We start from the raw sequence: 18,381 nt of genomic DNA, 5'->3' as shown, positions 1-18,381 counted from the left end.
TGCATGTCATGGTGCTTGGGGCAAAAAAAAAAAAAACTCACAGCCGCCATGATTCACACTGCTGTTTGGTTTGAGTACTACTGTTGCACGCATCTCCATGAACATCACCATGAGCAAAGCGTTGACGAAATGTAAAGTGAGAGGATGTTTCGATGGTTGGTTGAGGACATTTTGTAGCAAGGTAGTGTGTGGGCCAAGTAAAAACATTCCATTTGATACAAATAGAGCATGCGGAGGAAAAAGACTTGCCATTTAATGACTTCAAATGAGTAATACTGCCACCTACAGGACTGGAATGAAACGAGTGTTTTGAATTATTCGGCCGTGGCCAAAATCAATGTCAGTGTACTTTGTTTTGTTGAAATTATCTCATGACAATTAAGAGGGATTTTGTGTGGAAAAACTGGCCAAGTTTATGCTTTTTTTTAAATTCTATACTATTATTTTTATTAGGAGGGCTTGGTGGTCGAGTGGTTAGCGCATCGACATCACAGTGCAGAGGTCGTGGGTTCGATTTCGGCTTCGGCCTCCCTGTGTGGAGTTTGCATGATCTCCCCAGGCCTGCGTGGGTTTTCTCCGGGTACTCCCACATTCCAAAAACATGCATGACAGATCAATGGAACACTCTAAATTTTCCCGAGGTGTGAGTGCGGCTGGTTGTTCATCTCTGTGTGCCCTGCGATTGGCTGGCAACCGGTTCAGGGTGTCCCCCGCCTACTGCCCGAAGACAGCTGCGATAGGCTCCAGCACCCCTCTGAACCCTTGTGAGGAAAAGCGGATCGGAAAATGGATGGATGGATGATTTTAATTATGGCGAATGACTCACCTTGGGCAACCGTGAAATGGTCACCAAACAATTGGAGAGCACATGATGACAACCACTCGTACTCACATTCATACCAATGGACAATTTAGAGAATTCAATGAACAGAACATGTTTTTCTTTAGAATGTAGGAGGAAGCTACAGTACCTAAAGAGAAAACCTACAGGGAGAACATGTAAACTTCGCTGGAAGGCCGCAGACAAGAGAAGTGAGGCGGCTGTGTGAACCGCGACGCCCAATTGCTGCCCGCGTTTTATTTCTGTTTTTTTTTTTTGCCCTAATCCCATATCAGTGTCCAACATTCATCAAATGAAGCCGCTGGTAGCGATGTGAGCTGGTTTTGCTCCGATCCTACATCCTTCCATTTTTTCCCCTCTACCGTCGCTCTCTCCTCCAGTCAAAGTGGCATTTTGACCCATATGAACCATCTGTCATTGCTGTGTGCCTCACACCTCTCAGTGTGACCCCTGGTGATCAATGGCATATGCTGCTGCTGCTGCTGCTGCGGGCAGCCGGCTGAGATGTGGACGAAGACTCAGGACAAGCAGCGGCTGTGCCCGGACAGCCGCACAGGGAGAAGCTTACATGGACCTTACATGGACAGAAGTCGGAAGCCCCACCTACTAGTCTGGAGGACGCGACAACCAGTCCGGAGAATAGCAAACGACTGCTGCTCTCTGAAAGTGAAAGCCATAATGGCGGTGTATTAGCATTTGTCCTCAGTAGAACGCCCATTTTCCCCGAGATGCAAAAAGTATGGCTGAGTCGAGCCACTTTTAAAATAGTGATGTTATCTTTTGTGTAACAACACATTTGCTCATGTGTTTGGCCGATTTTGTCATAGTCTGAAGAAACCAAGGTTGAAAATTTGCTTTGCAAAGCTATGCTTTGTGTAAACACAACACTGCTCATGTCCACAAACAAACAAACAGACAAAACAGAGGTACTTTTTTAGCCCCTCTCTCTTGTTGGTTCTGATCAAACACTTGAAACAAAGAATGTAGAATGCTGTTGAAGGTATTTCCTGCCTACTGTGATCACAATCACCTTTGGTGCCCCTTGACTCCCACCTCGGGAGAGTCCCGGAAGGCCGACAACTTCCCCCGGGGAGGGACTCTTATCTCAAGATTTAGGTACAGCGGAAGAGGTCTGGACTTTCCCAACATGCCAAGATCGAATTGCATCGACCTTTCTTTGTTTCCGGGATTTGCATGGAGGCGTAACTCCTCGCCTCTCATTATCATATTGTCTGTACCTGTATATATTCTCATGACTGTATTTTTTCTGGGCTTCCTGACAAAATCTGAAACTCTCAGGAGCCCGAATCGATTCGTAAACTGCAGAAAAGAAAAATAAAACCTTCGAAGGTACCGTTCATCGTCTCCAGCCTGTATTTGGATAACCAACATCCTCACCGTCCGAAATTCAACGAACACGCGGAGGAAAGAAGGCCACTTTCCCCCCAACACTCGCAATGCCGTCATCGCAAAAATCTGGCATCTGAACAAGGGTGTGTAAACTTAATAACCACTGCGCATATGTACACTTTCCAAATGCTATGCTACCTCCAACTAATTTAAAATAGATTGGTTGTAACCCCTATTAAGGCAGCGCTAAGTTGTCACTATCAGGGTGTGAAGATTATGCGGCCTCGCTTCACATTAATCAAGACAATAATGATTTGAGTGCGGTGTGAAATCCCATCTTGAAGAGAAGAGGGGACGCTGCAGCCAAATTCTATTAATAATCGCATCCAGCTCACCGGCGCACAGAATCTGCAAGTACTGCCTGTGCCCCATGTGGTCCGCAAGAACATCCACCTCCCACATCATCGCCCACGTCTCCTGATGAAGAGCATTCGCGAAGCTGCCGCGCAAGACTAAATGGGCTTTTCTGTGTGCTCCTCCGCTCCTTTGCAAGCGCAGCCGCATACAAACGCAAACATCAAATATCCAAGCGAAGCCCCCAAATCGTGAGACATGCGGGAAACATGTGAGGGGTTTCGTTTCGAAGAATTTGCCTCTAAACGTCACAGAGGTTTAATTGTAACCAAAGGAGCCAATCAGATCCCCACCCCCCGACCTGAAAAAAACCTGATATTACAAAGTGCCAAAGCATGTCTGGCATGTAAATTAGAGCAGAAACCATTCTGTCACGGAAACCCGAGCACCTCCTGTAACTCTAAGCATGATTGCATACTCGCATTGTGTGAAGAAAGCGCCTGCGTCATTCCTATGATGCAATGCAGGCGTCACTAAGGCTGCCACAAGCGGTGACGCTCTTCTTTTTTCCACGCGCCGTGCATGTGAAGGTGCGCAACGCAGCAAGGACAGGTTTGACATTGACCTAGTCACCAGAAATGCCGATCTAAAAACACTCACAGGAAATTCTTAAGCACAGATGGGGGCGGGGGGTTCTCCTCTGCACAACCAGGAGGCACGCTGAGTTTCAAACACAAAAAATACTGACTGACCATATGCAGGGGGTGCCGCGGAGGTTAGAGAAGGCAGAAAAGGTTGGATAGAAATTTGCTGAAATTGATCTCGTCATTCCTAAATTGTGAGTGGAGGTGCACCGAAAATAGTTTCCTCAACTTGATGCCGTGGCACAATTGCTCAACCACTTGAACTCTCGAACTCTTAGCAAATATACTGTGCGTCTTTTTTGACTGGCACCTCAGCATACAGTGGATATAAAAAGTCTACACCCCCTGTTCAAATTAAATGGTCAAAAACGTTTTGAAACCTTGGTCATACATTTACAAGTCACTTCTTCAGCAAAAAAAATTGAAAAAAAATACGCACGGTCTTATAGTCACGTAACAAGTGCAAAAACCTGAACAGACAAATCATAATATAATGCAGCTCCCATCTTAATCAACATGATTGTTACAGAGTAGCCAATAAAAGTGTCTGTTATGTAACCCGTGGACAGTTTACTACTCTGTAGAGCTAGATCTCGTCACGTCTTACAGTTGTAATCTTTCGCCACTGATGATTGTGCTGCAGCACAGCGGCAATGTTCAAGTTATGAAAAGCAGAGAAGTGATCCAATTTTCCCGAGTTACTCTGAAAGTAATTATTTAGTGACTACAAATCATGAATCTTTGTTGAGCTATCTATAGCAGCAACCTATAGTGACAGAAAAAAAAATGGAACTCCTCTTCCGCTACCCCAAAACATTGACATTATTTCAGTATTTAAAGGGGTGTCTTGAGTTGAGAGTTTAATTACTTCCTTGACTATGTTTGTAACCCAAAATATATTTATCTCAAATCATCTTTCATTGAAATGCATAAAATGCCATTTATCCTTTTTGGATGTCCTCGAAACATCTTGTAAAATTATAATTCCATCAGAATGTCAAGCATTAAACAGTCGGTGCCCCGTCATTAATTCAATGTGCCCCAGGAGGATAAAGAATATATGCCTGCGAGTATAGTTGTTTTTCTGTCTACATGCGTGGCTGCAAACGTTTGTGTTTAGGTCCACAATGTTTAATTCTTTGTTTTATGTTGCGCTTGTCTGTAAACTTAAACTGGGAGTAGCATTCAACAGATGCCTCTTTTTCCTTCTTTTTTTTTTTTTGGAAGATTTGTTCACTTTGTCCATATTACCAAGTCGCCTCCTGTAACGGCCAACCAGATTTCGCACTCAGTAGGGTGGTTACTATTTGCAGGATTCAGTCATTTTACTGGGCAAGGATTAAATATGTTGGAGTGGGTCAAGATCCATCTGTCCCAGCTCAAAGAGCTGCCAGCATCCGATCGGACCATCCCAGACCAAATTGGACATTCTCGGCCCACACAACATGGCTTCCGTGGTGAAATTGCAATTTTTTTTTTCTTTTTAAACCAAAGATGCCAAAAGCGTGTTAGTCACGCTTCCTGACAGGAATGCAATGGACACTCCAAGAGAACCTACCAGGAAAGGCGTGTCGTGGACCGAGCCAACAGCACGGCGGTAATTGTGATCGGAAAACACAAACCTGATGTCAAGGACAGAAAAGGTCGATCTGAAGGACCCAGCTAATATGTGCCACTAACAACTCTCTCTGTTTTCTGACAGATATCGACATTGAGAATAAAAAAAAAAATAAATAAATAAATAAAAATACTGTGCGGAAATGGAACCAGCAAATCAGCAAGCAAAAGCAAAAGAATATCTGATATCATGGCAATAATCAATTCATGCAAATTCAGGACTTATAGGAGTCCAATGTGAAATGTGACAATAATATGACGAGAATTTTCAGAATTGGGGTGGGAACATCAGTCATTTTGTGATTACATTCGGGGCTTTTGAGCGTCCAAATTAGTGAGAGCGGGATCTGATTATAATGATTAATCTTGTTCATTTACCGCTCCTGTGTGATCTCTGATCCGACAGTGGGGGAAAAAAAAAAAATCTAAAGTGTGAACCATCTATGGAGCTGTGAGCTATGACATTACCGCATATTTTTTTGTTTGGAGGCTTTTCGAATTGTAACCAGTAGAGAAGCGTCAATGGTTGAAGTCGATTGGACCTTTGAGTGCACCTATTTACACTGTGGGGTAAATATAGCTTCCGCTTTTTTTTTCCCCCCAAGTTTTCCGATGTCTTTCGGTAAAAGACAATAAGTGTACTTGCAGCGCGGGTCTATTTCATGGAACAATTTTTTGGCGGTTAGGTTCGGCAAAGCAACAACAACGACAAAAAGTGCTCGATAATACGAAATCCAAACATTTGCTGACTGCAGTGCATCAAAACATGTGAGAGAGACTTTCAGACACATACCCCTCTCGGTTGTCCTCTTCATCCGGGTTGGAGATGAGCTGAGAACCAGCCAGAGAGACATCCAGGGCGGCCAGAGGCAAGTCTCTGTAGTTGAAGCTAACCAGCTGAACTGGGGCCACACATTGGTTTTCCTCCTCCACCTGCTGGGAGATCACCTCCAGCTCGGAGGATGCAGCTTGAGGAGGGGCGCTGAGTACACAACAAGAGCAACGTTAGACTCCCTGTCACAAAGTCAGTACGGAGCTGTAAAGGGGGTCGTATAGAAGCGTGTCTAGTAGAACGTCCCGGACAGTTAAGTGCGATTTCTCTCATCGGGTTCTCATTAATGGAGGAAGCCTGGTTTTACGACTAAAACCACACCGCTGGATTTGGGTGTTGGCAAAGTAGAATGTGTTGGCTAAAATGATGTCTGATTCTAATGAAGAAAAATCCAAACATGCTGAGACATTTCTTACTTTCAGTGTGCTGGGATTCTGAACCTCCATTATTATTTATATGCTACTCAATATTTATCATTTTTTTGATTAAATACAGAAACGATCCAGACCACCCCTGCAATAAGTGAAATTCGCAATATAGAAGTACCGGTATCTAAACACTCATAGCATTTACAGCACTTATTTGTTAAGGTCTTTAAACACACTTTTAAAATAAACAGATTAAAATAGATACTGGTCGATTGAAAGAGAGAAAAAGCAATGGAAAAAACCAAATTTATTGGACAGTGTTACGGTGTAGCAATTATTTTTTCCAAACTAACAAATCTATCTCACAATATACATCAATAAACATGCCCAAAGATGTACATTATGAAGCGGATCTACAGCCGTCGGTTTCTGTCGGTGTAAAAAGTAGGATTACAGAGGATTTAACATTCTTCAGTCAAAACTTCAATATTCTTTCAAATTTACAGCATTTAGTGGTTAAGAGGGGAATTACACCCCAAAATAAACAGAAGGGTAGAACAAACTTGTGTTATAAACGGACAAAAAACATCTGTGAAATAGCGAGACTGCGAACCCGGAATCCGCGATGGAGGGCATGTTTGTTGTTTACTGAAGCTATATATGCTTCAAATATTTCTACTCATCGACTTCCAATCGTTACACCGCCAAAATTGAAATTTTTTTAAAGACTGTCTGAAGAGAAATTTCTTTTTGTTTTGTCGACATTTTCTGTCCAGTAGACTGTCGTGAAGTGTACGTGTGTTCACTGATTGGAAACAAAGGTCAAAAGTGACATGCCCTACAACATCCAAATAGCATCATTTTCTAATTACAACCCGATTTCAACCTATATCATACACATAAGTGTCCTTTTGTGCCATAAGATGCAATAGAAGGCTTTCTTGCTCATAGATTTTGTTTCTTCACATGACATTCAATGGCACGCCGCATGTTCTTTGGAAGGTCAGCTGTCATTTTATATGCCAAAAAAGGTCTTGAAATTTAAATAAAGAGGGCGGGCTGCGATGGAACAAGGTGAGCCAATGGGTAACAAGGAGAAGTTACCCTACGACAGGGGTGTCACGTGGCTTGGCGGTTTTCCCAGTGTATCCTATGTGGAGATGTGAATAACTCCAGTGATCAACGGCAGGGCAAAGGCATTGATTACGAGACAAAGACAGCGGCCTCGGCGGATCGTACACTTTTTGTGTTGAGTTGAGGCTGTATGAGCAGAACCAAGCTCCTGTTAAATGTTAATGTAAGCAGGCCTAGAAAGAAAAATAGCTTTTTTCCTCTTCGCTTGACCTGATTCTTGATTAAAAGCGCTTTCATGGACTCCTTTGAAAGGTTACTTTGACTTGGGCTACATAGTCCCAAAAATGGTTTGACTTTCGAACACATGTTGTTGCAACCCGGCTATAAAAAAGTCTGGACAGTTCAATAACACAAATGGAATCTTGCATGCACTTGGCACCTCAAGCCAAAGACAACCAGGACACTAATAAGTCATAACAGACAAACTGTTTAGTGCATCAAAACCACATTTCCGGCCAATCAGAGAGCGGGCCAGGAGCCATTATGACCAGCGCCCAGCAGAATGGCTGCTTGCCATCCTGCATGGGGAGACACAACTTCACATCTCAACACTTGGCTTCTCTTTAACGGCGCAGGCGAGGATATTCCGCGAACTGTCTGCGATAACAGTAAGCACGACACGGACAGAGTCCAAAAAGCCGCATAAACAATTTAGTATGTGTACATTCGTTTGATTAGTTTTCACATCGTGTTTTAGAGAGAAGTGAAACTTCATTTGTCTTTCGAGTGTAGTTGTGTCGTACTGCCCGTGATTAGCTCCCAGCACATGCGCTCGGCGTAAAAAACGGGCGCATCTTCATTTACGTTCCGGGGCACGTTTAGTTTAGCATGTTTGGGAATTTGGCGGACAGTGTCGACCAAGGGCGTTGTCTATTATATGCTCCGGGCGCACCTGATAATTCGGTGACAGAACGTACATTAGACTTTAGACCAGGTGAAACCAGGTCTAAGTTGTGGCGCAGCTGTTGTAATGCAATTTTGGTGGATTTGATCCAGGCGCAGACGGGCAGATTCTTGGGCTCTGCTGATATGTGTGGTGGATGTCAAACCCTCGGAATCATTGCCGTGTTCCTATAGGTGTTAAAATGAAATCTTGGTGATGATCTGCACACTGTCATAAAAATTTAAATAAAAAAACAAAAATTTCAATAATCTACATGTATAGCCTCCGAAACTCTATTGTCAAAACAAGTTTAATGTGGCATTTTATTTTTTTTCGTTCTTTTTTTTTTTTAATGCCCATTAAGATCCTCTATTGAAGTCGCCCACTTTCTGATTTCAACACGTGACAAAGGTTTGCGCCTTGGCAGACGTCTGCGCCCTGCGAGTGCTCTTGTTTTAACTTTTGCTTTTCACTTTCGATTCGAATAAACCGTGAGTGTCATTGTTACTGAGTGCTAAGTGTCGCCGGATTTCCAGCCGGCTGTCTGGAAGTCCGCCACTTTGCCCAATAATTTTGTATCCAGACATTTGGCTGCTGCTTGAAGTGCAGCAATCCGCTGTCTTGATATCATCAGCAAACCAAGACAAATGTGCCAAATCAATGACACAGCGACAGGCCACACTTCCCTCAGATGCAAGCTCCTGACACCAAGTACGTTATTTCCACAATCACAGCCTTGTTGCCCTGACCTGTACTCCCTGGACGATTTATTGTTAACCAAGGAACAACGGCGTTGTCGTGTATTTTTTTGTCCAAAGACAGACATGGAAAAATTTGTTTTTACCCCGAAAACGGGTCAACAGCAGCTGTGCGACGATGGATAACTAATCTGGACATGGACGCGTAGAGTACATTTTAATTATCGGTTTCAATATTTAAATCACTTTGCTTGGACAAAACGAATAACGGGAGCCACTGTATGGGTCGTATCACAATGTCAGACTTTGCAACCCTTAATAACAAAAATGCACAGTTTTGAATGGCTCCGTTCGAGAGGTATTTGTATCGCAGGGCGTTTGAATTCTAACATTTTGTTTATAATAAAAGAATGGAAACATGGCCATTCTGAAAATACCATTGTGATTTCCTTGGAATGCTGTGTTAGTGATCCTTTGAAAATGTAAACATGGATTTGCAGAAATATAGAGTTGCCTGTTAATATTTGATCTGTTTCCAGACATAATTAATGGTCATTCGAGCACATTCTCTATTTCAAGAAGTGCGTGCGGAACTGGTCCACCGTTGCATTATTGGTGAAAGCACTTGAATCAGTACTCCAATCACATCTTAGAAAAATCCTTTATTCTACAATACATTGTTCTGAGTAAGGGATAGGTGAATTTGACATACGAGTGATGTCAACTGACATTCGATGAATCAAAGGAAAACAAAAATCTGAAAAACCCTGAAATTACCCAAATACTTCTTGACCTGCCATTAAAATAAAAAATTAAAAATAAAAATAAAAACCTTTCCTGCCACAACAGGGATGCTACAGTGCGAGGGGCATCCTGTCAAAGGGAATCAGAGTTAAAAAAAAAAAAAAAAAAAACCCTTCCCTGCCCCAACAGGGATGCTACAGTGCGAGGGGCATCCTGTCAAAGGGAATCAGAGTTAAAAAAAAAAAAAAAAAAAACCCTTCCCTGCCCCAACAGGGATGCTACAGTGCGAGGGGCATCCTGTCAAAGGGAATCAGAGTTAAAAAAAAAAAAAAAAAAAACCCTTCCCTGCCCCAACAGGGATGCTACAGTGCGAGGGGCATCCTGTCAAAGGGAATCAGAGTTAAAAAAAAAAAAAAAAAAAACCCTTCCCTGCCCCAACAGGGATGCTACAGTGCGAGGGGCATCCTGTCAAAGGGAATCAGAGTTAAAAAAAAAAAAAAAAAAAACCCTTCCCTGCCCCAACAGGGATGCTACAGTGCGAGGGGCATCCTGTCAAAGGGAATCAGAGTTAAAAAAAAAAAAAAAAAAAACCCTTTCCTGCCACAACAGGGATGCTACAGTGCGAGGGGCATCCTGTCAAAGGGAATCAGAGTTAAAAAAAAAAAAAAAAAAACTCCCGAAAAAACCTTTGTCAGCATTAAGAGTTTCCCATCTGTCGCCTCACTGACTGGCCGTGGGCTTGCCTGAATCGCACTCATAACCAGTCATCACCATCCCGCTATTATCTACTTAAGGATGATTGGCCACGGTACTGACGTTGCGCTGCCAACTGTTCGAAGCGCCCTGCGCCTTTAACCGGAGAACGCAGCTGACTGAACCCATTTTGGATTCACCTCCCCCCCTACCCCTCAACTCTGTTCCACTCTTCACCGCCTCTTCCTCCCTTCCCCTCCCTTCTACCTTCTCTAAGCACGGCTGTCATCAGAATGCAGGGCTTGTCTGCGGGACCACACACACATGGAGTAATTATTAATAAGAGAAGATGACAAGTGAGCGTCCCTTACGAATGCTAAGAAGTGCCAGCAGACGGGAGATGACGGATATGTTCGAGTGGAGATGAGGCCCAACTCCCCCTTGTTCACGGACCCTCGCGGGAGAATATGCGGGTCCCATTGAGCTAATCGTGACCCACCAGGATGGAGGTGCCCTTTGCAACGAGGCGGCGTGTTCATCAATAGCGATTCGGGATTTCACGGCCTCTCAGAAAAGGAGATGCGTCGGGGGGTACTTACTGGTGGTTGCTCATGTTGAAAGGTTTCCGAGGGACGTTCACACTAAATCAGGGCAGGTGTAAAACGATAGCCACAGCGACAGTAACCCGGCTCGGCTCCATTCACACCTTTGGAAAATACAGAAAACAATGAACATTATGTATAAGATGAATAGCATATGAAACACTAAATATCGTACTATATTTGCAAACGGCCACGTCAAACGTCCAAAATAAAGTTAGACACAGACGCCTGGTCCCCAAAGTTTTGGATCTTACACTTTGCATTTGCTTCTTGGTGGCGGCAGCTTCTTCTCACCTCTTGCCTTTGCTCTGTTTAACTATTTTCCCAGGGAGCACTAAACTGTAATGGATTTTAAATCTCCCTTAATATACGCTCCGCTCTGTGAATCTGTGGGGCTGAGGAACACCACATCTCTTGCATAGCAAGTACCAAGGGATGCTAGCTAGCTCCTTATGCTGCGGGACAGAAGGCCATTGAAGTCAGTGAAGTGACAAGCCGCTTTGAATGGAAGAGTCTGGAAAAATCGCGCACGTTGCAAACTGAATCAGAGGAGGTGGTAGATGCATCATTGTTGTGGTGTTGACATGGAGCACCTTGCCAATTACGCAGATTTGTCTTTTATTTTCTTTTTTTTTTCTTTTTTTACATTTCATGGATTATGATAGCTACACCGGGCCATCCTGGTGCAATAGGTTTGGCTTTAAAATAGCGCTGTGCCCGAGTGGGTTTTGTCCAGGTCCTTTGACTTACTCCCTTGTTCACAAAATGTAAAAAAAAAAAAAAAAAAAAAAGGACACCCTTTACCATTGAGGCGCATCTATTGTTTTGTTACTGTTCATTTTTAAATCACATCTGTCACATGTTGGTGACTCCTGGTTTATACAGTATGTGTGCAGCAATTGTCTAGTAACCAGTTCTCTGGTTATACTAGCACACAACTTTCCGAAAGTCAGCCGGGGTAGGCTTCGATAACATCTCAAGTAAATGGATAGATATAATTATCTACGTACATTTGTGTTAAGACTACAGTACAAGAGCATTTATGTTTGTTTGCTTGATAATGTCGGTGTTGGAACGCAATAAATGTTAATGTTACCTCTCGAATCTGGGAGGGAAAAGAATGAAGTTGCCCGCCAACAGTTCTGACCTCAACCTGACTCAACATTTATTAACTTGGGTGGAAGTTTTGTGCTCAAATAACCAATACGACTGTGTCGGTTAACTCACAATGATTTGTAAGTGCCAAGCTGCCGTCGCTTTATGGTGCTTGCACATGCTGGCAACAGTTTGTTGAAAGAATTTGTAAAACTGCCAATGGCTTTTTTTCCCTCCCGTTCCCTTCTTACTAAAATCCACCAAAGAACACCAAACAGGAGTCAACAGCAACTCAAGAATAAGCCGCTCAGCAAGATTTGGCACATTTTTTACATCAGTTGTGCTGCACATCCCACAAATGCATGTTTCCTACAAATGGGGCATTATTTACGAGGGAAATAAACAGGCTGTCCAAAGGTATGAATTATGATCAAGAAGCATTGTTTCCCCAAAGAAAAAAAAAAATCGAGGAAATATAGAGAAATAGCTAAGGTTTAAAATTTCAGGGGTTATTTTTAACGCATCAGTTTTTAAAGGCATGCAAAACGTGTAGAAAGTGACTTCTTGGCGCCTATCCCAGCCGACTTTGAGCAAATTAGCTATACAGTTGAAAAACAAATAATTACACTTACATTTTTACCGATGGACAAGTTAGAGCCCTCAATTAAACCGAACATGGATGTTTTGAAATGTGGGAGGAAGTACCGGAAGGAGAACCATGCAAACACAGTGAGAACATGTAAACTCCACATCGGAAGCGCTGGAGCTAAGGTTCCAACCCCAAAACTTTGGGGCAGACGTATGAACCACTTGGCACCGTGTTGCCATAATAGAGCTTGAAGAACATGTTTAAACACAGCTAAGTTAGTTAATTTGAACATTATATTTAAGTTATATCGATGGGTTGCATTTTTGACGTCATTCTACCCCGGAGATGAGAAATGCCTAATTTTGTTGCACTGCTCCATTCTATTCTGACTCTGAGACGTATGTGCTTCCAATTCATCCTCAAGGTGATTCACTGTGGGCTTGTTGGGAATATGATTAAAAACAGACAACAACTTTCACATCTTTCTTCTGTGATTTCCATTCTCCTCGAAGTGCTCCATCATGGTGATGGCTGTCTAAAAGGCTGCAATGTATTCACCATCTCGTTTCCAGCCAACGAGCCTCGCTCGGTCTATTTCTCAATGTATTCACCATCTCGTTTCCAGCCAACGAGCCTTAGTCTATTTCTGCACAAGCTCATCCTCATCAAGATGCATTTGCAATCATGTCAAGCGAGGCCGACATAAATTGTGCTCGGAGGCCCCTCGGTGGGATTCTTCTTCTTCTCCTTCCCGATTCAAGCAACACAAGAAAGGGGGGGAAAAAAGGAAGCAAACGAATGCACACTAACCTCCTGCGTTGCTTTGCTCTACATAGTGGAAAGTATGGTCGTGACTCATTTGCCCTCGCAGTGACGACGGGCACATCTCCCTCCTCGCCGATGATGAAGATCACAATGAGAGGAGCTCGGATCTTGGCTTCATTGAGTGGGCTGACAAATCCGCCGAGAACCAGCGTCGCCGTTCCGGGGACACAGCGCGACAAACAGACCTCCTCCTCCGGCGCGAGGGCACCATGCTTCGGGAGCAGGCGGCGCCGTCACCGAGTCCGGGGACACGGTCCCATCGTGGGAGGGTGGCTCGTGAAGAATTTTTTTTTTTTTTTTTTTAAGAGGTGGTGGTGGGGGGGGGGTCTTCCACGCCCCCCTCCCCGCGATCACACCGGGGGCTCCATGTGGACGAAGAGGCTCACAAACGGGAGCTGTCCAAAAGCTGAAGACGTCGATGAGGACAATACAATAAGCACAAATGTAAAAAATAAATAAATAAACAAACACAATAATAATCAGAATATATATATTAAATCAATTCGAAAAACATACGAATGAACTGCGTTCGCGTGTAGAAGCCACAGTAGACATTTTACTTCCAGCTCTGATGAAGCGTCGACGTCGGGGGGAAAAAAAACCCAAAACACTTTTGCTTCTTTTCACTTCCTTCAGCTTCCTCGCGATAACAACACACGCGCCAAAGCGGGAAAATGGCGAAAAAAAAAGGGTGAAAAAAAACATCTGATTTACATCGTGCCTTATTTTTGCTTTAGCTCAATCCGGATTAATTATCCCAAAATGTTGAATATCCAGGAGAGATGTCTGCAATATTTCACAACAATATGCCCCCCCCCAAAAAAAAAGGAAATAGGAGAGAGCCACTGTTTTTTGTGAGTGTAAACAACAGACCAATGTGTAATTTCCCTCTGGATGAATAGAGTATGTATCTATCGAAATCATAATGGCACCATGTCTGTTTTTCATCCTCTGCTTAGCAGGAAGTAGCCTACAAACAAACAAACAAAGCCAAATACAAAGCTCTACATTGTTTTTACTTGTATTAATAGTTCCGCCTTGGTGGAGGTCTGTGCTCCATTGGTAGCATAGTTATATGTACAGTATATGATCAGGATAGCATTGCTAAAACACCACATCTAATGGTGGCCTCATCCTTCTTCATAATACTGTAAAACGTAATACTTTTGGTACATTTCTGCAATTTGCAGAATATGACGAAAGTACTATAGATGGTACAGTATGACTGTAATATTCCTATAAAGACAAAATAAATTTCTAAATTTGACACACCACGCCCTCCGCCAAATTTAAATGATCAAAAATCATCATGTATAGAAAATGAGGCTTTAAAATGATTTTAAAAAAAATCAAGCCATTCTCTCTGCTCTCAAACACTGTGGGCATGTCCAATGAGGGCCCTAAAACTACACCCCACTCAACTGTCGATCAAGCACCACTTCTATGACCTGGAAAATAAGATGCTACTTTGTCTAGGATCTTTCTTATGCCTACATATGACTACTTGTTTGAAATGCAAAAATATAAAGCCATCAGTGGCTGGCATATATCCCATCGGGTTGTCGCTGGGGCTTGTCCACGTCTATGCTGCTTTCTAAAGTGGAAAACACCGGTCATCACGCAAGTCGCTAAGCTATCACTAACTCAAAAAAACTTCTCACACTTTTTTTTACTGTGATGTGCATGCACTCACAGCTGTCAATGAGGCGCTCTAAAGCGGGCACGCCAGTGGACTAGCCAATGGGAAGATGGATTTTTAGGGTGTAGGCTTAACATTGGTTGGTGTAGGTTTAACGCTATAGGTCCACAAATGTGTGCTCCACAGTTCTCACTCTTTGCACCTTTTCAAACATATCCAATGTATTTCAAAACAAATCTCTGAATTCACTTAACAGTTTTACTACATCAGTTTTAAACCTTGGATACTACAAAAAGTCACATACAATAACTCACCGCAGGAATCTATGTGTATCTAATTAGAATTGTATGGTTGTAAGCAACCACAATGCATCCCAGTGGGCATCCATTATTTATGATACTGTATATGTACCACAAGCCACAAATTGATCGGGTTTTCAATAATAGGTTAAGATGGTCACTGGCCTAATGACTTATAGAAAAATAAAGTCCATCCATCCATTTTCAACATTGCTTATCCTGAACAGGGTTGCAGGGAGTTGTTGGACACTATCCCAGCTGACTTTGGGTGGAAGGCAGAGTACACCCTGAAATGGTCGCCAGTCATTCGCAGGGGACATACAGAGAGACAAACAACCATTCACACCCACATCGTCACTGAGTGGGAACCGAGCCCACGCTGCCCGCACATACAGTAAGTCAGGCGAATGCATCACTACATCATCAGTGACTCGAATAAAAAAATAAAAGTGGCATAGGTTTTTCAAAATTGAAAAGAGGTACAATTTCGACCTAAGTTGAGATTTTAAACACTGTTGTAAAACTACACATTCCTTAACCCTTTCATGCACCCTGTAACCTGACAACATGATAAGCTGTCCACTGTAGTAACCGCTGTCCCTAAAAGGGTTAAAAATAAATAAATAAACCAATGAACACAAAAATAGAAAGTTATAAAAAGTGACACGATTGCACTGTCATCAAAAGAATTTCATGCGATACTATGATGGAAAATCTCTCCCGCCCCTGCTTTTCAAGTGAAACTAAACCACAACCCAGTGACACCATTTGTAGTTGGCACATAACTGTTAAATTATAGAAGACGCAGTGATGCATTTCATACATCTATGTTATCAGAATGGGGCCCTCTGCCAAGCCTGCAGCACGGCACTTTGCCATTAAGAAAGCTGCGAAACAATGAAGAAAACTTGCCAGCTGATGAGTCAACTAACGGTCCTGAGACACGAATTGCGTCTTTGAAGGAAGCAGTCCGCAGCGCCTTGCCTCGAGTTCCCACGATTCCATTCATGCCTTCTCGACATGCCAACCATTCATTCGAGTCTCACCACGCAGACAAGCGCAAGTGTTGCCTCACCCATCCAAGGCCTGTGACGGAGAGACTCCTTTCAGGTGGTATGAGAACATGTGACCGCGCGTGGACCATCATCATCATCATCCATCACAGTGATGGCCACGGGCTACTGCGATTACACTACTGACCTCACAGACAAACTGACAAATGGGCTACAGTGAGCTGGTATCACATTTTCAGAGGCAATGTGGACAAACTGCATTTGCAACATATTTTCGGAGGCAGGAGCACGCCCACGTGATATTTGCCCTTAAAGGTCTAGGCGAAAGCAACACAGTACTCTGTGTCACGTTGGGAAGTCACGGTAGCGACCAAAAGTTGGGATTTCACAAGCAGGTAAGGACACCTGTTAGATAGTCCTTAACTACCGTTTTTTTTTTTTTCAAGTCATATAGCGCTGCCTTTTCTTTGTGCGAGCAAATAATTGAACCTTATTAAAGAAACAGTGAGGTGTTTTTGTTTTGTGAGGCAACTATCACATCGGATGCAGCTTGAGTAGTTGAAGCTTTTTGGAAGGGGTTCCACAGAGATCAATTGTCAGCCTCCTATTAATCCGTTTTCGCCTTTAATTCACCAGCATTTTTAACTCTCTATCTAGGTAACAGAAAAAAAAGCAAAAAGAAAAGAAAAAAAGATCCACCTTCCAGATGATGGCGGGTAAAAATAAAACTTGATTTTGAAACATTCCCCTTTGAGCAAGCAACCATTTGATCGATGTTTGATTTGTACATACAGAACATGGAGTGCCATGTGACGGGCAGGACGCTGCCTATTGTATGAACGGAGGCACGTGCTATAAACTTGCCTCGATGGAAACAATTTCCTGCGTGTAAGTCATGCAAACACGCGCAATGTTAATGAATTAGCATGTTTGGACTGCCGTACTGAGAGATTCTATGTTACGTTTAGGTGCAACGACTACTACAAGGGGAGTCGATGCGAGCAGTTCCAACTGCTCCTTGGAGCCTCCGAAAAGGAGCAAGCGGGTTTAATTGTAGCACTGGTCCTTGTCGCACTCCTCATCTTAGTGGTCTTTGCTGTGGTTGTCTACTTTACATATAAGTAAGTACACAAATAATGGAGGAAAGCTTTTCAAAACAGCATGATAAAGAGCATGTTCTAAACTCTTGATGTAACTTGTGCCCAGGATGCTGAAAGCCAAGCAACAGAGGAAACAGAGTCACATAGAGTATTGGAAAGTCAAACCAAGAGTATGACGAGTGAACGTTGATGTGTTCTCGCAACACCCACATGGTGAGATATTTTTGAATGCCAGTTATTGTGCAGACTGGAGCTGGACGATTTTTAAAAAATGAGATTCTTTTTTCCCTGTCCTCAATTTTGCGATTTCATATACAACTATTTTTTCCCAAGGTTCCCTTCCTATGTATTAATTAACAAACACAAACAACAAACTCATTTGCATGACAATAAACAATATCAGATTTATTGTCCCATAGGTTAGGCTTATAAACTAAAGGCAAATGAATCAGGAATTAATTTCAAAGCCAGTTGCGTTATCGACTTCAGTTAAGAGTTGTTAACTGACGAAACACTGACTTGCAGTCTCTTAAGCATTCACAGCAACAACTTCACAAAAGTCTGCCAAACAAGTGTGGCGTAAACATAAGTCAGTAAGTTAACAATAACACAAACAAATCTGTGGCTGTCTCGCTAGATATAATGGGTTGACTCTATAGTGGATCCTTTATAGACAAACTCGATCAGTTCTGAGATGCTCCAATTGGTTTAGATTGACACTCGTGCGGTCCCCCGAGAGATGATGGTGAGAAAAAAAAATGCATCATAGGCTCCGACTTGGGCTATCATAAAACTTGTATTTACTCCCAAGAAAATACTTAAAGCAGCATTAACTCTCATAATTGTGTAAAAAGTGGTTAACTGCTGTCAATGGTGTTTGATGGCGAGTGTGTTCTCATGAAGACTAATGCAGCTTTCTTATATACAAGATTCCGTTCTATTATTTTATTGTTTGAATTTGCCATGTTGTTCCGAGTAGCCAGAGATGGATGTACTGCTTGCCCGTCCATATTTTAATTTCCCACTGTGACATCCCCCCCCCCCCCAAAACAAAAAACCCA

The 18,381-nt window shown here is 42.9% G+C and overlaps 2 protein-coding genes across 2 annotated transcripts in view; one reads left to right on the top strand and one right to left on the bottom strand.

Annotated features, from left to right (window-relative positions):
• tmem266 (transmembrane protein 266) overlaps positions 1-13,675 on the bottom strand; it is a 49,342-nt gene extending 35,667 nt beyond the window's left edge. The window contains exons 1-3 of the mRNA XM_019875945.1: positions 13,255-13,675; positions 10,758-10,864; positions 5,600-5,788 (exon numbers count right to left, since the gene is read on the bottom strand). Coding sequence (XP_019731504.1) covers positions 5,600-5,788; positions 10,758-10,771 — 203 coding nt within the window. The 5' untranslated portion in view covers positions 10,772-10,864; positions 13,255-13,675. The remainder of the gene's footprint in view (positions 1-5,599; positions 5,789-10,757; positions 10,865-13,254) is intronic.
• Positions 13,676-16,635: 2,960 nt separating this feature from the next.
• Positions 16,636-17,584, top strand: nrg4 (neuregulin 4). The gene is made up of 4 exons (XM_019875948.1): positions 16,636-16,936; positions 17,015-17,108; positions 17,189-17,341; positions 17,427-17,584. Exons 1-4 carry the CDS (start codon positions 16,927-16,929, stop codon positions 17,494-17,496), a joined length of 327 nt encoding a protein of 108 aa, XP_019731507.1. The 5' UTR covers positions 16,636-16,926; the 3' UTR covers positions 17,497-17,584.
• The last annotated feature ends 797 nt before the right edge of the window (positions 17,585-18,381 follow it).

This window comes from Hippocampus comes, unplaced genomic scaffold, assembly GCF_001891065.2.
Source record: "Hippocampus comes isolate QL1 unplaced genomic scaffold, H_comes_QL1_v1.1 scaffold142, whole genome shotgun sequence".
NCBI classification, from domain to species: domain Eukaryota; kingdom Metazoa; phylum Chordata; class Actinopteri; order Syngnathiformes; family Syngnathidae; genus Hippocampus; species Hippocampus comes.
Note: the sequence above shows the minus strand (reverse complement) of the source record. Positions and strands in the feature narration are given on the sequence as shown.

What these genes read in the sequence shown, in the direction of transcription:
- nrg4 (XM_019875948.1), top strand. An exon ending in ATGGAAACAATTTCCTGCGT is followed by an intron (nt 17,109 to 17,188) that starts GTAAGTCATGCA and finishes TGTTACGTTTAG; the next exon opens with GTGCAACGACTACTACAAGG. An exon ending in GTTGTCTACTTTACATATAA is followed by an intron (nt 17,342 to 17,426) that starts GTAAGTACACAA and finishes ACTTGTGCCCAG; the next exon opens with GATGCTGAAAGCCAAGCAAC.